The 23,289-nt window shown below is 39.8% G+C and overlaps 1 protein-coding gene across 1 annotated transcript in view; it reads left to right on the top strand.

The window, feature by feature from the left end:
* Positions 1-2,341: 2,341 nt before the first annotated feature.
* The window catches only part of LOC140535549 (uncharacterized), a 74,309-nt gene continuing 53,361 nt past the window's right edge, over positions 2,342-23,289 (top strand). The window contains exons 1-24 of the mRNA XM_072656948.1: positions 2,342-2,418; positions 3,270-3,465; positions 8,022-8,190; positions 8,681-8,754; positions 9,558-9,646; positions 10,033-10,115; positions 10,192-10,279; positions 10,572-10,674; positions 13,922-14,042; positions 14,165-14,280; positions 14,657-14,803; positions 15,408-15,611; positions 16,531-16,722; positions 16,930-17,082; positions 17,510-17,639; positions 17,732-17,803; positions 17,892-18,086; positions 19,048-19,162; positions 19,278-19,369; positions 19,874-20,013; positions 20,399-20,614; positions 21,078-21,141; positions 21,298-21,384; positions 22,844-23,047. Of these exons, the coding sequence (XP_072513049.1) occupies positions 2,348-2,418; positions 3,270-3,465; positions 8,022-8,190; positions 8,681-8,754; positions 9,558-9,646; positions 10,033-10,115; positions 10,192-10,279; positions 10,572-10,674; positions 13,922-14,042; positions 14,165-14,280; positions 14,657-14,803; positions 15,408-15,611; positions 16,531-16,722; positions 16,930-17,082; positions 17,510-17,639; positions 17,732-17,803; positions 17,892-18,086; positions 19,048-19,162; positions 19,278-19,369; positions 19,874-20,013; positions 20,399-20,614; positions 21,078-21,141; positions 21,298-21,384; positions 22,844-23,047 (3,121 nt within the window). The 5' untranslated portion in view covers positions 2,342-2,347. The remainder of the gene's footprint in view (positions 2,419-3,269; positions 3,466-8,021; positions 8,191-8,680; positions 8,755-9,557; positions 9,647-10,032; positions 10,116-10,191; positions 10,280-10,571; positions 10,675-13,921; positions 14,043-14,164; positions 14,281-14,656; positions 14,804-15,407; positions 15,612-16,530; positions 16,723-16,929; positions 17,083-17,509; positions 17,640-17,731; positions 17,804-17,891; positions 18,087-19,047; positions 19,163-19,277; positions 19,370-19,873; positions 20,014-20,398; positions 20,615-21,077; positions 21,142-21,297; positions 21,385-22,843; positions 23,048-23,289) is intronic.

Here is a 23,289-nt window from a genome sequence, read left to right as displayed (position 1 = left end):
TCCATAGCAACCACTTAGCAACACCATAACAACCACTTAGCAACACCTTAGAAACTGACTGATTTCCTGCATGGGGTGCAAACGTCCTCATAAAGCCCGGATATGAATACGCTAGTAACACCCACTCAATCAGTACCACCATAGCAACCATCTGAGATGCCACAGCAACTGCTTAGCAACCACCTCACAACTACTTTGCAACACACTGACAGCCACATGGGGTACCGCAGCAACCACATAGCAATAGCACAGCAACATGTAGCAACCCATGGAAACCACATTCATCAAGACCATAGAAAATAACTTTTATTTTTAAATAGCACTTAACCAAGCAACCACATGGGACACCATAGCAACTGCCTAGCTATGACTGAGCAACACCTTGCGACACCATAACAACCATGCTGCACAACACAGCAACCATATGGCACCACCATAGGAGCCTCCTGGTAAAAAAAAACAGCTTTAACCCTACTGACCACAAAGCAATCCACTTAGTAACACCATAGCAACCAAATAAAATGGTTTAATGATTGTATTCCCATGGAATGAATGCTGTCAAAAGGCATACTACTTATAACCCAATGATATAGATACACTAGTAACACCCAACCAACCACATGAGGTACCGCTGTAACCACCTGTGATGCCATAACAACAGCTAGCAACCACTAAGCAACACCATAGCAGCCATGCAGTACAACACAGTAACGATGTGGCACCACCCTAGCAACCACCTGGTAAAAAATAGCTTTAACCCTACTGACCACATAGCATCAGCCTAGCAACCATCTGGCAGCCACTTAGCAACACCATAGCATCCAAATGGAATTGTTTACGATTTAAGCATGTGCACCCTACTTATATCCCAGTAACATAGATACACTAGTAACACCCAAACAGCAACCACCTGGGACACCTTAGCAACAGCTTAGCAACCACTAAGCAACCTCTGACAACCACCTTAGCGGTGTAGTATAACATATCAGTGAAGCATATCAGTGAAGTCGTGTATGAGCGATTACGTGAAGCTGTAGTGGACCTTAATGACCCTCACTGACCCATTCCTAATCAATAGTGGACTTTCTATTGGGGCTTTCCCAATGACCAGAGGTTCAATTTACACAGCAGTGGCCTGTAAGTCACTTCATTTACGGGAAACGGTTAACCCCTGACGTGCCTTCATGCAGAAGAGCATGACTTTACCCCAACCTGGACATTAAGCTTACTGGGGTCACTGTCCCGAACCCATGAGGATCTAGAGATTATACACTACTATGTCCAAATGTGTGTGGACACCCCTTCTAACAAATGCATTCAGCTATTTGCTGGTCCCTGTAATGCAGGATTGCCAAAAGAATAGGACTCTCCATGAACGTATTCATAGGCCAGAGGGGTGTAAAGCCCACCCTCAGCATTGAGAAGCAGTGGAAGAACTGTGTTCTCTGAAATGACGATAGTGCTCCACACAAAACCTTTGGATGAGTTGGATTGCTGAATGCAATCAAATCCTCACAGCAATGCTCCTTCAAAATCAGGTAGCAAGCCATCTTCCCTGGACAGTAGAGACAGTTACTAGCTTTAATACCCTTTATTTCAGAAGAAACAATGAACGAGCAGGCGTCCCAATACTTATGTCAATAGAGAGTGTATGGGCCTACATGTTTAGGTCAAGGGTAGACAGTGAATCGCCATAACATTAAAAAACACTGCTGACAATCTGGTTCCGATGGCACCTGGCAGCTCTGGTCTCTGCCTATTTTGGGGGTTTCCTGCTTAGGAAGGTCCAGGACCAGGGTTGGGAACCACTGTGGGAACCACTGGCAGCAAGTCAAGGGTCACTACAGGCCCGAATCTGAGCCACTTTGACAAAAGCCAGGCTGTGGTGGCTAGGTCTTGTGAGGTATGCAATGGTTCTTCAGAGGTCTTGTGGAGTCTATGGCTTGATGGGTCAGAGCTGTTTTGGGGGGGTTTGGGGGATACACCTACAGTATTGGACAGGTGGATCGGTGAGAAGTGTCTGTTATGGAGGGAGGAGGGTGGGGGTGGGTTGGTGGGGGTGTGGAGAACTGGGTGTTTTGGTGCAACTCTGTGACTGGTGTGTGGACTGCACTTCAGGAGACTGCTTATCTCTGGAGGTTGCTCATTCTGTGATGGTGAAATTTCACTGAGACTTTGCCCCCCTTCCTTCCCCCCCTTCTGTTTTACATAACCAAGCTGATGGGAAGAGGGGGAGGCTGTCCTGTAGGTGGACCCTCAGAGCAGAGGGGTGTGTGTATGAGAGTGGTGGCTATAAAAGCTATGGTTCTGCTCAGCGGCAAACACTTATTCAGACACTGGATGCAGGATGCAGGTGGACCTGCTCTGGATCACTGCTGCTCTTCTGGCCTCACCACTGCTCACACTATGTGAGCCACTGTGAGTATACCCCCCCACCCCCCATACACACACACACACACACACACACACACACATACACATACACACCCACCCACACACACATATTACACTCTCTAGACTGGCAGAAGTAAAAGTAGTAGTGGCCTCTGTCTTCTCATGTACAGTGACCTGCCATAACATTAGTACCACTGATGATGATCTGGTTCCAGTGGCTCCATCTGTCGAGGGGTGGATGTACCTATCAGGCAGCAGGTGAACGGTCAGTTCTTGAAGGTGGTCAAGCTTAAGAACCTGAGCCACTTTGAGAAGAACCCAACTGGGAAGTTCTAGGCAATGACTGGATCAGCCATCAGGTGTTGTGAGGTGTTCCCAACGGTATGAAGTGGTCAGTACCGGCTAAAGACAATCGGTTAACAGGGACATGGCACCTGAGGCTCGTACAGTTGTTAGTGGAGGTCCCTTCAGATGTCCTGGAAGTTGTGAGATGGGACCTCTATGGGTACCCCTGACCCTGTCACCGGTTCACTGGTTGTTCTTCCTTGAAGCACTTTTGGTATGTACTGTATGACCACTGCGTACCGGCCAGGAACCCCTTACAAGATCTGTCTAATGTTTTGGAGATGTTCTTGACCATCTAGAACATCACAGTTTGGTTCTTGTTAAAGGGTCTCAGGTTCTTACGCTTGCTCATTTTTCACCTTCGAGAACCGACTGTTCACTTGCTGCTCCTCAACAGCACCCGCTGGAACCAGATCATTAATGTTCTTCACTTCACCTGTCTGTGGTTTTAATGTTATGGCTGATTGGTAAGATACTTTACTGAAAACACTGATGTAATAACCTTCAATCTTCTCTGTTTGCCTTTCTAGCAACGTGATGTCCGCCCCCAACATGCTGAGGGTGGGCAGTGTTGAGAATGTGTTTGTGGAGGCCCAGGATTACAACGGAGGAGCACTTCAAGTGAGGGTTGTCGTAAAGAACCATCCGCAGAAAAACGTTGAGCTGACGTCTAAATCGGTGTCCCTCAATGCTGAAAATAGCTACCAGAGTCTTGTAGACATTAAGGTCAGTGCTGCCAGACAGTAGACACATGTAGAGAACTTATCATATTAAATTGTAGAGCTGCATATTACATTACAGCAAATTGTAGAGCTGCATATTACATTATAGCAAATTGTAGAGCTGCATATTACATTACGACAAATTGTAGAGCTGCAGATTACATTACGACAAATTGTAGAGCTGCAGATTACATTATATATATTATAACATATTACATTACAGCAAATTGCAGAGCTGCATATTACATTACGACAAATTGTAGAGCTGCAGATTACATTATATATATTATAACATATTACATTACAACAAATTGTAGAGCTGCATATTACATTATAGCAAATTGTAGAGCTGCATATTACATTACGACAAATTGTAGAGCTACATATTATTGCAAATTGTAGAGCTGCATATTACATTATATATATTATAACATATTACATTACAGCAAATTGCAGAGCTGCATATTACATTACGACAAATTGTAGAGCTGCAGATTACATTATATATATTATAACATATTACATTACAACAAATTGTAGAGCTGCATATTACATTATAGCAAATTGTAGAGCTGCATATTACATTACGACAAATTGTAGAGCTACATATTATTGCAAATTGTAGAGCTGCATATTACATTATATATATTATAACATATTACATTACAGCAAATTGCAGAGCTGCAGATTACATTATAGTAAATTGTAGAGCTGCAAATTACATTATAGCAAATTGTAGAGCTGCATATTACATTATAGCACATTTTAGAGCCGCAGATTATAGGAAATGGTAGAGCAGCATATTACATTATAGCAAATTATAGAGCTGCATATTACATTATAGTAAATTGTAGAGCTGCAAATTACATTATAGCAAATTGTAGAGCTGCATATTACATTCTAGCACATTTTAGAGCTGCAGATTATAGGAAATTGTAGAGCTGTATATTACATTATAGCAAATTATAGAGCTGCATATTACATTATAGCAAATTGTAGAGCTGCATATTACATTATAGCAAATTGTAGAGCTACAGATTACATTACAGCACATTTTAGAGCTGCAGATTATAGCAAATTGTAGAGCTGTATATTACATTATGGCAAATTGTAGAGCTACATTTTACATTATAGCAAATTGTAGAGCTGCATATTACATTATAGCAAATTGTAGAGCTGCATTATACATTATAGCAAATTGTAGAGCTGCAGATTACATTACAGCACATTTTAGAGCTGCAGATTATAGCAAATTGTAGAGCTGGAGATTATAGCAAATTGTAGAGCTGCAAATTATATTATAGCAAATTGTAGAGCTGCATTTTACATTATAGCAAATTGTAGAGCTGCTTATTACATTATAGCATATTTTAGAGCTGCAGATTATAGCAAATTGTAGAGCTGCATATTACATTATAGGAAATTGTAGAGCTGCATATTACATTATAGCATATTTTAGAGCTGCAGATTATAGCAAATTGTAGAGCTGTATATTACATTATAGCAAATTATAGAGCTGCATATTACATTATAGCAAATTGTAGAGCTGCATATTACATTATAGCAAATTGTAGAGCTGCAGATTACATTACAGCACATTTTAGAGCTGCAGATTATAGCAAATTGTAGAGCTGTATATTACATTATAGCAAATTGTAGAGCTACATTTTACATTATAGCAAATTGTAGAGCTGCAGATTATAGCCAATTTGTAGAGCTGCAGATTATAGCAAATTGTAGAGCTGCAAATTATATTATAGCAAATTTTAGAGCTGCATTTTACATTATAGCAAATTGTAGAGCTGCTTATTACATTATAGCATATTTTAGAGCTGCAGATTATAGCAAATTGTAGAGCTGTATATTACATTATAGCAAATTATAGAGCTGCATATTACATTATAGCAAATTGTAGAGCTGCATATTACATTATAGCAAATTGTAGAGCTGCAGATTACATTACAGCACATTTTAGAGCTGCAGATTATAGCAAATTGTAGAGCTACAGATTATAGCAAATTGTAGAGCTGCAAATTATATTATAGCAAATTGTAGAGCTGCATTTTACATTATAGCAAATTGTAGAGCTGCTTATTACATTATAGCATATTTTAGAGCTGCAGATTATAGCAAATTGTAGAGCTGCATATTACATTATAGCAAACTTTAGAGCCGCAGATTATAGCAAATTGTAGAGCTGCAAATTATATTATAGCAAATTGTAGAGCTGCATATTACATTATAGGAAATTGTAGAGCTGCATTTTACATTATAGCATATTTTAGAGCTGCAGATTATAGCAAATTGTAGAGCTGTATATTACATTATAGCAAATTATAGAGCTGCATATTACATTATAGCAAATTGTAGAGCTGCATATTACATTATAGCACATTTTAGAGCTGCAGATTATAGCAAATTGTAGAGCTGCAGATTATAGCAAATTGTAGAGCTGCAAATTATATTATAGCAAATTGTAGAGCTGCATTTTACATTATAGCAAATTGTAGAGCTGCATATTACATTATAGCAAATTGTAGAGCTGCAGATTATAGCCAATTTGTAGAGCTGCAGATTATAGCAAATTGTAGAGCTGCATTTTACATTATAGCAAATTGTAGAGCTGCTTATTACATTATAGCATATTTTAGAGCTGCAGATTATAGCAAATTGTAGAGCTGTATATTACATTATAGCAAATTATAGAGCTGCATATTACATTATAGCAAACTTTAGAGCCGCAGATTATTGCAAATTGTAGAGCTGCAAATTATATTATAGCAAATTGTGGAGCTGCATATTACATTATAGGAAATTGTATAGCTGCATATTACATTATAGCATATTTTAGAGCTGCAGATTATAGCAAATTGTAGAGCTGCATATTACATTATAGCAAACATTAAAGCCGCAGATTATAGCAAATTATGGAGCTGCATATTACATTATAGCAAATTGTATAGCTGTATATTATAGCACATTGCAGAGCTGCATATTATAGCAAATTGTAGAGCTACATTTTAAATTATAGCAAATTGTAGAGCTGCATAATACATTATAGCAAATTGTACAGCTGTACATTATTGCAAATTGTAGAGCTGCATATTACATTACAGCAAATTGTAGAGCTGCACATTATAGCAAATTGTAGAGCTGCATATTACATTATAGCAAATTGTAGAGCTGCATATTACATTATAGCAAATTGTAGAGCTGCAGATTATAGCCAATTTGTAGAGCTGCAGATTATAGCCAATTGTAGAGCTGCATATTATATTATAGCAAATTGTAGAGCTGCATATTACATTATAGCATATTTTAGAGCTGCAGATTATAGCAAATTGCAGAGCTGTATATTACATTATAGCAAATTATAGTGCTGCATATTACTGCAAATTGTAGAGCTCCATATTATCGCAAATTGTAGAGCTGCAGATTACAGCATACTGTAGAGCTGTATATTACAGCAAATTGTAGAGCTGCACATTATAGCAAATTGTAGAGCTGCATATTACATTACAGCACATTTTAGAGCTGCCGATTATAGCAAATTGTAGAGCTGCAAATTATATTATAGCAAATTGTAGAGCTGCATATTACATTATAGTAAATTGTAGAGCTGCAAATTACATTATGGCATATTTTAGAGCTGCAGATTATAGCAAATTGTAGAGCTGCATATTACATTATAGCAAATATTAAAGCCGCAGATTATAGCAAATTGTAGAGCTGCATATTACATTATAGTAAATTGTAGAGCTGCATATTACATTATAGCATATTTTAGAGCTGCAGGTTATAGCAAATTGTAGAGCTGTATATTACATTACAGCCACATATTATAGCAAATTGTAGAGCTGCATATTACGTTATAGCAAATTATGGAGATGCATATTACATTATAGCAAATTGTATAGCTGTATATTATAGCACATTGCAGAGCTGCATATTATAGCAAATTGTAGAGCTGCATATTACATTATAGCAAATTGTAGAGTTTCACATTACAAAACTAATTGTAGAGCTGCGTATTACATTGTAGCAAACCTTAGAGCTGCATATTACATTATAGCAAATTGTATAGCTGCAGATTATAGCAAATTGTATAGCTGCATATTATAGCAAACTTTAGAGCTGCAGAGTACATTAAAGCAAATTGTAGAGCTGCATATTACAATATAGCAAATTGTAGAGCTGCAGATTACAGCAAATTGTAGAAATGCTTATCAAATGAATTTGTGGCACAGCATAATATTTTTTAAACTGTAGATGTGAATATTGTATTATATTAGATTAAATGTAGAGCAGTTTATTACATTATCACAAACGGTAGAACTGCATGTCATTGCAAATTGTAGAGCTGCACATTAAATCATATTAACATTTTGAGCAGCATATTACATTATACCAAACTGTAGAGCTGCTACAATGATAATTGATCAGCTAAGTTTGGGGTATAGCACTTTGTTTTTCACCACATTAAGTTTTCAGGAAATCTTAAGACCTTTCTGCCACTGTTAGAATATGAGCTATAAGCTCAACTGCCTTTCGTTCATTCAGATCCCAGAAAACAAGGATATCTTCAGTGAGGACCCCTTGGAGAAGCAGTATGTATATCTGGAGGCCCATTTTCCCACTAGTGTGCTGGAAAAGGTGGTTCTGGTCTCTTTCCAGTCAGGCTACATATTCATCCAGACAGACAAGAGCATCTACACACCCCAAAGCACAGGTACGACTTTCTGAACTTCCTGAAGTCTAAAAGGCACTGCTAATATGCTGTATATAATATATATAATATTTTATAAAGACTGTAAAATAATGATTCAAAAACAGGTCTTCTGGGCCTGTGAATATCACCATATATTTTCGCCAAAAAGTATTTTCTGATGTTTTATTGATAATATTTGAAGAATTCTGTAAAAAAAAAATTATTAAACAATAAATAATGCACTGTATTGAACTATTTACATGAAATTGGTTGTGAAATGATCTGCACTGAGATTTTAACCTGAATTATAAATCTATTAGAATTGAATTCGCCTTCCTTCTTTCATCAATATGTAGTTACTAATTATCTGAAACAAGGCAAAACAATTTGCATCCAAATATGTTATCATCAAATATATCCAGATCAAATTTGTTTTTTCTTGTTAAAAATATTAATCCCAGTCGTGGCGTGTATGCGTGCCTGAATCTTGACCTATTTCATTCTCCTCTAGTTCAGTACAGAGTATTCTCAGTGACGCCTGATCTGCAGCCCCTGGATCAAAGTGGAATCGCCATTGAAGTCATAGTAAGTTCTGAAGCAATTATATATATATATATATATATATATATATATATATATATATATATATATATATATAAATTATTATTATTTTCATAATTCAGCGTATTATTATTTACTGATCTGTGAAGATGTTTTTATTGGAGCATTTGTCTGAAATTTACTGAATAGCTGTATAACAACATATACAAAAATATATTGAATGTATCACACTATATATACTTAACAATATATGATCAACTGTCACGCAAAAAACTCAAAATCTCAAAAAACTGCAGCTTTACAGGAGGAGGAAAAAAACTGATAAAAAGATTTTATTTTAAGTCATTTTGGAGCATTTCTTTTGGTCCATTTATCATGATGTTCTGACACAATATAAAGAACAACTGCCAGATTCACTTTATAGAGAAAAGTGAAAAACAGTGAAAATGGAGATATGGGGTTGACAGTATTTATCATACATATCTTACATATATGTACTATACATTATATTTACTTAAATATTTTGTTTAATATATACATTTAGATCTCTTTACCTTTAAATGTATATCTATATATGATGTCTGATGCATATGTTATGTTATAGATTATATATGTGTTAATTACACACATATATATATTAAAATATATATGTTTTTTTATCAGATATTACAGTTGCTAATGGTTATGTTCAGTCTTCAGCTGATATATATAAAATATATAAATATAAAATTAGAAATATAAAATATATAAATATAAAAAAATATATAAAATAAAATTGCTGGCGTCATGTTTCATGAACTGTAATAATTCCCTCTCTATTTTTTAAGAATCCCCAAGGAATCACAATTCATAGAGACACAATCTTCCCTCAACAAGGCATTCTGACTGGGAAGTACGACATCCCTGAAGTTGCCAGGTTAGTCCATGTAATGCTTTCTGTTATAATACCAGAGCATGGCCATTCCTTTTGAAATACACTAAATGGACACAAATATTGGGACACCTGCTCATTCATTGTTTCTTCTGAAATCAAGGATATTAGAAAGTAGGAAGTAGGAGCTGATCCTGCTTTTGTTGGAGTAACTGGGCTCTAAAATCTGATTTTGATAGATTTGATTGCATTCAGCCACAAGAGCGTTAGTAAAGTCAGCATGATGCAGCTCGATGCTAGGAGTATAATACCCCTCTAGCTGAATGCATGCATTAGAAGGGGTGTCCACAAACATTTGGACGTATAGTGTATGTGTCTGGGACATTCCTGAGGATGCCCTGAATTGATGTGTTACCTGCTGTTCTCTCAAGCCCTGGGATTTGGTCTGTAGCAACACGGTACAAGAACACGCCCCAGAAGAACTTCACTGCTGAATTTGAAGTGAAGGAATATGGTGAGGCTCTTCAGAGAATAATAACGTACCTGTTGCATTTCCACACACATGTCCTGACCAATGCCTGCATTTCCAGTGTTGCCAACCTTTGAGGTCACCTTAAGACCATCCAAGTCTTTCTTCTATGTGGACGATGATAAGCTTCAAGTGGACATAACTGCCAAGTAAGCACCTTCAGACACTTCACTGTAGAACTACGGAATAGATTTGTGACTGTCCACACTGGTCCTTGAGGAATGTTTGGAGGTTCTTTAATTTGTGCTTTGAGGAACCTTCAAAAAAAAGGTTTTGAGAAGAAAAAGGTTCCTCAGATGTTTCTAAAAGCACTTTAACTTTAGGATCCTCCACAGTTTCAAATGTAAAGAACCTCCAAAAGTTCCTCCAGTACCCTTTCAGAATCATTTTAACAGTGATGACCAGAAGATCACACATGGAACTGCTGTTAACTGTGTGAAGGTATCTATTTGGGAACAAAGTGGACGGAAGTGCATTTGTGGTCTTCGGTGTGATGCAAGGTGACAGCAAGACCAGTCTGGCAGCATCTTTAAGAAGAATCTCGGTAAGATTGAGATTTGAGATTTACTGAAATTACATTTGATTGTTTTTAAATACAATATTTCAGACGTTCTTTCAAGAAGAAATGTGATATTTCCTCTTTTTTAACTGGGGCCATGTTTAGTGCTGGTCCAAACAGCATTTTACAAGCTTTTAAAACTTGTTTGTGTTTAAAAATATCAAGCTATTTACTCATTTTCCCATAAATTAACAGAGGTCTGATGTATGAGGCATATATTATGTTATAAATAAATAATTTATATATAAACTAAAATATAAATGTATATATTTAGCAAATGTTACAGTTACAATGCATATATTATGTTATAAATCAATAATTATTATGTATGTGTAATGTAGCTGTACACATATATATATATATATATATATATATATATATATATATATATATATATATATATATATATATATATATGAATGCATATATTTAGCAAATATTACAGTTGCAATCCTTTGTTTAGGCCTAGTCCAGGACTACACAACATTTTACATAGAGATATTCCACTACGACAATTCCCATAAAGTAAGAATGTTAATGACTGAAGTAAAAAAAAAATCCAGTTCACTCTTAAAAATCCAGGTGCTTCAAGTGTTCTTCAGAGTTCTTTGAGTGAGGTTGTAGAACAGAGGTCTAGATCTTGATGTATGATGCAAATTTTATGTTATAAATAAATAATGATTATATATATATATTGACTAAAATATAAATATATCATATATTCATCAAATATTACAGTTGAAAGTTTTTTGCACAGAAACTACAATTAAGGCCTGTTTCCCAGACTGGGGTTAGGCCTAGTCCAGGACTACACAGCATTTTACATAGAGATATTCCACTACGACTGCAGTTAAAAAAAAATCCAGCTCACTCTTAAAAATCCAGGTGCTTCAAGTGTTCTTCAGAGTTCTTTGAGTGAGGTTGTAGAACAGAGGTCTGGACCTTGAATCCAGTTTCTGGTCATGGATCTTGTAAGCACTGGAAGGTCTGATACTACATGACCAATCAGTTACATCAAAACTTCGATTCACTACCAGTGATTTCAAAATCCTTTACCAGAAACTGGATTCAGGTACTTTGTACAGCTCCCCTGTGCCCCACTAAAATACAAGTCAACCTTATCCTGGATTACAGGTCGGAGGATGCCACGGGCATTCACTACAGCTTCTATATTTCCCATAATGCCCCAACGTCCTTCCAAAAGCTTGAGCAGCTAATGCTATATGCAGGCTAATGATAGCTCAGAGGTGTGTGTGTTTAGTTAAAGCCACTGAAAAGTGTATTACCTTAAATAATACCAAACATAATAATAATTTATTAGCTCATAAAAGAGGTATTGATAATGCAAGCTGATAAAATGAGCATTGAGAGATCGCCAGTATTAACATTAAACTACTCATTTTAAAAGCCTGGGTCATATAGCTGATGTCTAGCAAAGACAAAATCACAGTTTCACATGTAGTTTTTGCTGCAAAGGAAATATGTCATGCATGTGTGACAGTAATAATGTTATAGTTATTATATAGTTAATTATATAATAATAATAATAATAATAACAACAATACAAACTAGTAATATCATTACTGACATTAATATTAGCATGTAATTAATATTCAAAAATTATGGGCTCAGCGGTTACAGCAACAGGCTATTGGTGGCTGGGTTGTGGGTTGGGCCCTTGGGCAAGGCACGTATGCTCATGGTCACTGTGTGTGTTTTTAGTTCACTAGTGTGTGTATATGTGTGTGTATGTGTTCACTGCCCCTTGTCTTGTCTTGTTAGAAGGAGTAACACTATTAGGCAAGCACCCAGATAGCATGTCCACGTGGGGGCCTGTAGGGGTCGCAGAAAGTTGTCCATGGCTTGTGACATGGCTTCCATGCCCACCAGAGTCTAACCAGGGTCAGTGCGGTGGTTAAACATGGGCCCCATGGTGGGCCATGGTAGATGGTGCACGGCTGTAGGCCAGACTGGCTCCCAGTAACAACAAGTACACAAGAGCCCTCCTGAAACCCACCCATGTGAGCCCCGCAGGTCCTGTAAATTCTGTGTGTGCCCCAGTATAGCAAGTCTAGTCTAGGGTTATTCACAGGGCAGAGAAAGTCCATATCATCACCGGTTCTCAACTGAAATTGCGTAACCCAGTAACACAGGTCAGTTATGTTGCAAACCAAAAGAGGAATACGCCGCGTTGCAACACCAACAAAGATAAAACACCTGGTTTCTGGAGCTGCAGAGCCGATGAGCACTTTTGCTTTTATTACAAATAAGCAGTTTTGCAGTTCTTGGTTATATGCCAGAAACTGTCCACGCCAAGAACGGCGAAAAGGAAATGTAGCAAGAAAACAACAACAACCGCCGTAATGATCTCTCAGCAACCGCAGTCTCACGCCACAGCAAGCGAGGCTCCAACGATCACCTTCACACTAGTGCTGACGCTGCAGAGTAGACAGATGGTAACGCTCAGAAAGCCAGTCTGAACCAAGACTTCACTTACTTGGTTGGTACTCTACCAGCACACACACACACACACACACACACGTAAATGTGCTAAGGGATGCATGTATTGAGTATTTGAAGATGTAGTTCGACGTATAAATAGTGAGTGTGACTTTCATTGGGCTCAAAGATGCTCAGATGTCGTTCAAAAACGTGAAGCTCTGCTCCGATTGGCTGGTTTTATATTACCCACATAATAAAAACCTCATAAACACACATATTATACCATAGTTTTAATACTGTAATAAAAACATTGTTAAAAGTATAAAATCCTTAAAAAATATATTTTTTCTTGAAGCACCTTAAGAGGTTCCTCCACAGTTTCAGATCAAAGAACCTCCAGAAGTTCCTAGAGGGTCTTCTGGGAAAATTTAAATGGGTCAGTATCAGCACAGGAAAAAAAAACTAACTGAACTGCTGGAGTTTGCGGACACTGGAGATAGGAAAATGGGCGGGGCTGTTTGGTTATTCAAACATATGGGGGTGGGTGGAGCCTACACATCAAACTGCAACCAGCCAGCAGAGACGCTAGAGCTATGGTTGCTTGTATACTGTCCATATATAACCCAATGGAAAAGCTTTCCCTGATCAGATTCACTGTTATTTGGGCTCCCGGGTTTTCAGAGAGGTGAATAGCAGTGTAGTAAGCAGGGTAAATAAACAGGCCAGCCCTGGTTACACTCATGAGAGACGAAGTAAACTGTGTTTGGTTGTTGGTTTATTTTGATTGCAGATCACTGAGGGGGAGGGAAAAGCAGAGCTGACCAGAGACATGATCCTGAAAACCTTCCCAAACATTCAGCAGCTGGTTAAAAGCTCTCTGTACATATCGGTCAGCGTTCTAACGGAGACCGGTAAGAGTCAAATAGAGCACAGAGCGGCTCACCTCTCATTTCACTGATCTTAGCACTGTAAGCAGAGTTTCCTTAGGCTAAGTGTGTGTGTGTGTGTGTGTGTGTGTGTGTGTGTGTTTCAGGTAGTGAAATGGTGGAAGCTCAGAGGAGGGGCATTCAAATTGTGACCTCACCTTACACCATCCACTTCAAAAGAACACCGAAATTCTTCAAACCTGGAATGCCTTTTGATGTCATGGTATAGAACACAACACTCACTGGCCACTTTATCAGAAACACCTAAATTGTATATTCACATATTGGCCACTTCATTAGAAACACCCACCTTGTTCTTCTACTCACTGGCCACTCAGAAACACCTAAATTGTATTTCCACTCACTGGCCACTTTATCAGAAACTCCTGCCTTGTGCTTCCACTCACTGGCCACTTTATCAGAAACACCTAACTTGTACTTCCACTGTCTGGCCACTTTATTAAAAACACCTAATTGTACTCCCTCTCACTGGCCACTTTATTAGAAACACCTCAACTGTAAATTCACTCACTGGCCACTTTATTAGAAACACCTAATTGTACTCCCTCTCACTGGCCACTGTTTGACTTTTTGGAAAGGTTTACGTGACGAATCCAGATCAGACACCTGCTGAAAACGTAGATGTGGTGGTCACTCCTGGACAGGTGGCTGGTAGAACCAGGTCCAACGGCATGGAAAAGCTCACAGTCAACACCCCGGGAGGAGCCAAGAGTCTGCAGATCACTGTGAGTCTTTCAGAAGCTCCAAATGTTCTCAGAAAGGTTCTCAGTGTAAGTTCTCTGAATCTCTGAAGGTCGAGGATGGATATCTAGAACGTGGAGAACAAAATGTCTGAGCAAATCTAAACCAAGCTTCTTGTTGGCTTCATCTGGTGATGTTGGCTTCATCTGGTGTACCAGTAGTATACGACATCCATATACACTCCTGATCAGAACCTTATGGACACTTTATTAGAAACACCTAAATTGTAATTTCACTGACTGGCCACTTTATTAGAAACACCTTAATTGTAAATTCACTCACTGGTCACTTTATTAGAAACACCTAAATTGTAAATTCACTAAATGGCCAATTTATTAGAAACACCTAAATTGTAAATTCAGTAAATGGCCACTTTATTAGAAACACCTACATTGTAAATAAGGAGAGAATAAGGGGAGAATAACGCCCCTCTTTTGGAGCATCCTGCTGATCCCCTGAGCTAAATCCGACTGAGAACATTTAGGGATGGATGGCAAGCAGGGACATCCGTTTCTGACAGTGGATGCCCTTCGTAAAGCCATCGTTATCACTTGGAGCAACACTTTGATGTCTTTGTTTGTCTCACAGGTAAAAACTAACGACCCAGGATTAACAGCCGAGCGACAGGACACAAAGCAAATGACTGCTGAGGCTTATGCTACTAAAGGAGGCTCCAACAACTACCTTCACATTGGTGCTGATGCTGCTGAACTGACAGTTGGCAACATTCTGAAGGTCAATCTGAACTTCGGCAAGAGCCCTGGTGTCCAGAATCAAGACTTCACTTACTTGGTTGGTACTCTTCCAGCACACACACACACACACACACACCACTTAATAAAATGAAAAGAGCTTAAAAATAATTTATTGAGAGCTCAGTATTTAACAAGCCTATTTACCACCCTGTTATTTTAGCCCAGAATGAAACAGTTTCCTTTCACAGAGGTCTTGTAGTCCAAAAGCGTGAAGCTCTGCTCTGATTGTCTGGGTTATGCACTGGTGACAGCTCACAAAACCCTAAAACACTAATACTACACTGTTAAAAGTACAGGGTCCTTGAAGAACCTTTGGGGGTTCTTCAGTTTGAAAGTGTGGAGGAACTTTCAAGGAATATTTTCTTTCTAAAAAAGATTTCTTAAATGTCTTGAAAGTTCCTCAAAGCACCTTAAGAGGTTCCTCCACAGTTTCAAGTTGAAGAACCTCCAAACGTTCCTTAAGGGTCATATCTTTTTGATAGTGTATTCCTAGTAGTCTTACTGAGTAGTGCTGCTGTCCTCTCATTGAGTCCTCTCAGCATGATGTGCTGCTAGCAAGCTGAAGAGATTGTAGCTGGTTAGCAAAAATAGCCTTGCTGCCATTCACTTGCTGGTGATTTTCCTTCTGATGTAAATTAAGCTATTTTCCTTCTGATAGTAAATGGCTAGCTTTAGCTTTTAGCCAAAGTCCAAAAGGTCAAAGTTTAAAAAAATAAAGCATTATGGTGCAGAGAAGCAGAAATGTAATGTCCCCATTTGAGGATGCAGGGTCTCAAGAGGTTAAATGAAAATAATATGATGTATCAATTTTAAGTAAATTCTCAGTCTACCATCATGAGCTTGTATCTCCATTTTGCAGGTATGAATTTTAACATCATTCCATGTACTGTACAGCTTTCCCAGTCATGGACAACTCTAAAATCCATGCATTCAGTTTGTGCTTCTTTTTCTCACAGATTCTCAGTAAAGGACAGATTGTCCAAGCACAGAGATTTAAAAGGCAAGGACAGACTGTGGTGTCCCTGTCTGTCCCAGTCACCAAAGCCATGCTTCCTTCTTTCCGTGTGGTGGCGTATTACCATGTCGGAGCCAATGAGGTTGTGGCTGACTCGGTCTGGGTCGACGTGAAGCACACATGTATGGGAAAGGTAGGCCACCCACTTTATTCTCTTTATTCACTTCAGCTTCAGTCGTTTCCTCAGTCTGGTCCAAACTGGTTCTCCCAAATTATAAACCCAGTCAATAATACATTATAAGGAACCGAGGAAGACTATGATCATTCCTCCACCTGGTTTATCCGTTGAGACTGGAGTCTTCAGTATTTCAAACCAGTGTCTTTCTCTTCCCTGACATAGCTGGAAGTGGAGGCAAAGGAAAAGAAGGGAGCTTATGAGCCTGGCGAGAGGTTTGCTCTCAAGATCACTGGAGATCCAGGTGCCAGGGTTGGCCTGGTAGCTGTAGACAAGGGTGTCTTTGTCCTCAACAAGAACCGTCTCACTCAGGAAAAGGTAACTTGTAGAATGATTCAAGTTGAAGAATCTCCAAACGTTCCTCAAGGATCTTATATTTTTGACAGTGTATTCCTAGTAGTCTTACTGAGTAGTGCTGCTGTCCTCTCATTAAGTCCTCTCAGCGCGATGTGCTGCTAGCGAGCTGAAGAGATTGTAGCTGGTTAGCTTTTAGCCTTGCCCCAATGCACTTACCAGGGAAATGTAAATTTAGCTATTTTCCTTCTGATAGTAAATGCTGTAGCTTTTAGCCTAAACGGGATCCCCTGCTAACTTGTAGAATGATAGCATGTGTGGATTAACTTAGTGAACTGGTCCCAAAACGAAAAAAAGCACTGAGTCCCTGGGAATCATTGGGACGTACCTCTCGGCTGATGTGGATTTTGGCCACAGAATACTAATTACGGTCCCCCTTTTCCACCAATAGATCTGGGATATCATTGAGAAGCATGACACTGGTTGTACCGCTGGCAGTGGCAGAGACAGTATGGGGGTCTTCATTGATGCAGGCCTCCTGTTTGAGTCCGACAAGGCGGGAGGCACCACCTCCAGAACATGTACTATGGATATTTTGCTATAAGGTATAATTTCCAAAATAGCAATAGCGCAACAAGCAGGGCTAATGGACTTTCTTTGTTTTTCTGTTCAGCACAAACCTGTCCGACTTCACCAAAGAGACGACGGAGAGCTGAGACAGTACTCCAGGTTACCCACACCCTGAGTAAGAATCCCAAGCCTTAAAGACTTGAAGCATTGATCTTCAGGGCATCCCTGAGTCTTCAACTGATCTCTTAAACCTTTTCCCTCAGCTGGAAAATACAGTGGAGAGCTAAAGAAATGCTGCTCAGATGGACTGAAGAAGAACAGGCTGGGTTACACATGCGAACGGAGAGCTACGTATATCACCGATGGTTCGGAGTGTGTCAAAGCCTTCATACATTGTTGCCAGGAGATACAAAAACTCAGGCAGGAGGAGGGCGAGGACGAGATGCTTCTGGCCCGCAGTAAGAGCACACTTTTCTCTGTATCTCTGAGCTGCATTGAAGATCTAAGAAGTTTGCCGTTCCTCGATTATACATTTTTTTGGCATACAGTCAATGAAAATATTAGAGACTATGGTTACATACAAAAATTCGAATAGTTTGAACAACTGTATGAAATAGTCCCAGAATGAGGAACACCTGAGGGTTCATAGCAACTAGGTACTAGGTACTAGAAGAACTAGGTACTAGGTACGTAGTCTTCTCAACATCTGAAAGAAACAACACTATATATGTCCAAATATTTTTGGACACCTCTTCTAACGAATGCATTCAGCTACTTTAAGCTGCACCCATTTCTGCTGATGCAGCTTGTATTGTCCTATGGAGAAGTACTGCCAATAGAATAGGACTCTCTGGATCAGATCAACATCATGAACCTATTGGCCTCATGCCACCTAACGTCAGGCGTGGGCTAGAGGGGTATAAAGCCCACCCAAAATTGAGCTGTGGAGCAGTGGAAGAACTGTGTTCTCTGGAGTGATGGATGGTGCGCCAAGATCATCATCATCCAACATCCTGACCTCACTAATGATGCTCTTGTAGCTGAATGCAATCAAATCCTCACAGCAATGCTCCTAACAAAACAGTAGAGACGGTTACTCCAACACAAGCAAGCAATTTCAATACCATTGAATTCAGAAGAAACAATAAATGAGCAGGTGTCCCAATACTTTTGTCCACGTAGTATAGGTCAAAAGAGGGATCACTCTCTGTGAGAAGGAGGATGGTCTTAAGTGGTACCCTGTCCAGGGATAGTATTTTATGGCTGGTTGAGTGGTTGGGCTGTCCGTGTTCACCCTTTTTTTCGTAACCTGGGACGATCGGGAACTCTCGGCCCTCCAGGAGACGCCGAGTCTTTTCATTATCTGATTAAAACGTCCAGTCTAATGGAGAATGTATGTGTTTGTCAATGTTCTCATAGGTGAGGAAGATGACGATTTGTATGTCACCTCGGATGAAATAATGTCACGTACGCAGTTCCCTGAGAGTTGGCTGTGGGAGCAGAGGGAGATGCCAGCCTGCGCAGGAGGATCATGGTACATGTGATATGTCTGCATGTAGTGTTCGTGGTGCTGTGTGTAGGTGCTGAATCATCACCAGGCCTTGGCAAATCCACAAAATCTTTAACTGGTGCTGTTTCTCCTTCTCCAGTGCTTCAACAACCCTCTTTATGGAAAACAACTTCATGAAAGACTCCATTACAACCTGGCAGATCCTAGCCATCAGTCTGTCCAAGACCCATGGTAAGTGTTTGTTATATATTCATCCTCCAAAAAACATATTATATTATCTCCTTAGGCATAATTTTAGCATATATATATATATATATATATATATACACATTTGGAATGTAACCATAGACAAAGCGTGATGGGGTGGTAAGTCAAACTGAGGGATGTTTTACAATAAAATTAGATTTCTATTTGGATTAAATAGATTATATGTAAACAGGGACACCCATATATTAGTAATAGTACAGTAATACATTATGCAATAATAATAAATTATTACAAATAATATGTTGGTCTATAAGATCATATATCATATATCATGTTAACAAGAGCACTAGAATGAATAGCTTTAAGCTCTGGAAACACTTGTTTAATGCATCTCATCAACTGTTATGGATGCAAATGGCACCGGTTTCGTAGACTTTCGTATGACTTCCCCAAAACCATGGCAACATGTTGGTCATAGAATCCAACATCTCTCTCTCCCTCTCTTCCTCTCGCTCTTCGACTCTCTAGGTATCTGTGTGGCCGACCCGTTTGAAATGATAGTTAGGAAGGATTTCTTTGTGGACCTGAAGCTGCCGTACTCAGCAGTGCGCAATGAGCAATTAGAAATCAAGGCCATTCTGCACAACTTCTCCAATAAGAAACATGAGGTACGTCTTACTTTGAGAATTTCCCCACTACGGGACTAATAAAGGACTATCTTATCTAAGCTTTATTAGGTGAAAAAGCACATTCACTGATACACTATATGGGTTTTGAGACGTCTGCTTATTCGTTTTTCTTCTGAAATCAAGGGTATCAAAATTAGTGTATCCTGTTATGTTGGAGTAACTGTCTCTACTGTTCAGGCAAGACTTACACACCTGGCATTGACTATGTGTGTGTGTGCATTTCCACATCAATGGGTGCAGCTTAAAGTAGCTAAATGCATTCATTAAAAGAGGTGTCCACAAACTTTTGATCATATAGTGTAGTTTCACAGATCTTCCACTTCCACATTTTTTGCTGGTGTTGAGTTGTTTCTGGTTTCCACAGAAAGTGCGTGTGGAGTTCACAGAGACAGAGCATATCTGCAGCTCAGCCAGCAAAAAGGGCAAGTTCCGGACCACCGTTAGCATCGATGCCAAGTCCTCCAGATCCATCTCATACATTATCATTCCCATGGAGTTGGGGAACCACTGGATTGAGGTGAAGGCTGCAGCAATTAATTCAGGACATGCTGATGGAGTAAGGAAGCCATTGAAGGTGGTGGTGAGTGTCAGCTGAACATTCCTGTATTCAGGTACTCTAGAGCTAAGGAACGCAAGAGCCAGTAAGAGCCAGGGCAGCATTTCTGTTGAACTGATGTTATTGCCTGAGTGTAGGTGAATCGGTGTCCCAGAAAAGCCAGAGATACTCACTCTCGAAACAACAAATAGCCTAAGCCAGAGGTCTTCAAATCTGGATCCCGAATCCAGTTTCCAGTTCTGGAATTTGTTTCTGCTGGAAGTTAAGGGAACAGCTGATATAAACAGCTGTTTGACTACATACTGTAGTGTGATACCTTCCAAGGATTACAAAAAAGTTAGAAGATCTCTGGAGGCTCTGAAGGTTCTGCAATGTTGAGCTCAGAGTTCAGATTTGAAGCTCTTACCATTTCTGTTGAGACGATGACGATGACTTCAGAAATAATCATGAAGCTTTCTGTAACAGATCTGAATTGTCTCTTTCACAGTCTGAAGGTGTGTTAACTACAGTTGAGGAGACAAATGTTGAGCTGAACCCCTCTAAAGTTCCTGGTGGGTATTGAAGTCACTTTTACTGCTCTGGCTGTTCCATACTATTTCTAATTTGTTATCCTATCTGCTATCCTATCAGAATGATTGTCAGTGTTCAGGTACAGGAGTACACTGCTGTGTATCCCAATGTTTGTCTTTCTGTCTTGCTGTGAAAAGGTGGAGTACAAGTCGTGCATGTAAAGAGTGAAATACCGAAAGGGCAGATACCAAACACACCTGCTCATACCTACATTACTGTGGCTGGTAAGGAGAGCATGTATCTCTACAGATATTCTATTCATTGGCCCCTTTGTTGTGATCTAGTTTAGCTAGAAACACAAATCCCATCTCAGCCAAAACCTCTCAATTCAATACACACCATCCGCCACTCAGGTCTGTGTTAGATAGATACTATTTCAGTGAATAGCTCCTATTATTGGATTGTTACTTGGATGGATGGATGGATGGTTGGATGGTTGGATGGATGCAGTTATGGATGGTTGGATGAATGCATGGATGAATGGGTGGATGGATGGATGGACAGTTGGATGGCTGCAGGGATGGATGGTTGGATGAATGCAGTTATGGATGGTTGGATGGATGCATGGATGGATGCATGGATGGATGAATGGACAGTTGGATGGCTGCAGGCATGGATGGTTGGATGGATGCAGTTATGGATGGTTGGATGGATGCATGGATGGTTGGATGGATGGATGGATGGATGGATGGTTGGATGGTTGGATGGCTGCAGGGGTGATTGGATGGATGCAGTGATGAAAGGTTGGAAGGATGCAGGCATGGATGGATGCAGGGATGGATGGTTGGATGGATACATGGATGGGTGATTGGTATTGATGGATGGTTGGATGGCTGCAAGGATGGTTGAATGGATGCAGGGATGGATGGTTAGAAGGATGCAGGGATGGATGGTTAGAAGGATGCAGGGATGGATGGTTGGATAGATGTAGAAAGGGATGCATGGATAGTTGGATGATTGGATAGATGTGGGGATGGATGTATGGTTGGATGAAAGCATGGATGGATAAGTGGTTGGAAGGATGAATACATAGATCGATGCAGGGATGGTTGGATGGATGCAGGGATGGATGGTTGGATGGATGCATGCATAGATGGTTGGATGGATGCATGGATGAATGGATGGATGGATGCATGGATGGATGATTGGTTTTGATGGATTGTTGGATGGCTGCAAGGATGGTTGGATGGATGCAGGGATGGTTGGATGCATGGTTGGATGGATGCAGGGATGAATGGTTGGATGGATGCAGGGATGGTTGGATGCATGGATGGATGGTTGGATGGATGCAGGGATGGATGGATGAATGGATGCATGGATGGTTGGACAGATGTAGGAAGGGTACATGGATGGTTGGATGATTGGATAGATGCAGGGATGGATAGATGGTTGGATGAAAGCATGGATGGATGGGTGGTCGGACGGATGGATGCATAGATGGTTGGATAGATGCAGGAAGGGATGCATGGATAGTTGGATGAATGGATAGGTAGTTGGATGAAGGGATGGATGGATTCAGGAATGGAAGGATGGTTGGTTGATTGGATGGATGGATGGATGCAGGGATGGATGGTTGGATGGATGCATGGATGGATGGTCTCTGAACAGACTGCAGTAATGACAACACCTTAATGTCCTACACGTCCAACTAACCACTCATCTTCACCACCTCGTCTCCTTCAGGTCAGGAGGTGAGTCAGACAATTGAGCAGGCCATCAGTGGAGACTTCATGGGCCGTCTGATCGTGCAGCCTCATGGATGTGGAGAGCAGACCATGATCTACATGACTCTGCCCCTCATTGCCACGCACTACCTGGACACCACCAAGCAGTGGGAGGGAGTTGGAATGCACCGCCGTGCCGAAGCTATCAAACACATCCAGACTGGTGAGAAAACTCACTTCCAGTTCTTCATGGGTAAAATACAGAGACACACTCTGGAGTCAGACTCAACAGCCTATTCAATTAGGATCTTAATGCAGTAAATGACTCACATTGCTATAAAACACAAGGTACATCATTGTGTTTATCATTAGAACATCTCCAAAGTTCTCCTCATGGAGTCTAGTATTATTTAGAGTTCTCCTCAGATCAACACCTGGTTTGGTGGTAAATCAGGGCTTAATGAT

Source organism: Salminus brasiliensis, chromosome 15 (assembly GCF_030463535.1).
Source record: "Salminus brasiliensis chromosome 15, fSalBra1.hap2, whole genome shotgun sequence".
Lineage (NCBI taxonomy): Eukaryota > Metazoa > Chordata > Actinopteri > Characiformes > Bryconidae > Salminus > Salminus brasiliensis.
Note: the sequence above shows the minus strand (reverse complement) of the source record. Positions and strands in the feature narration are given on the sequence as shown.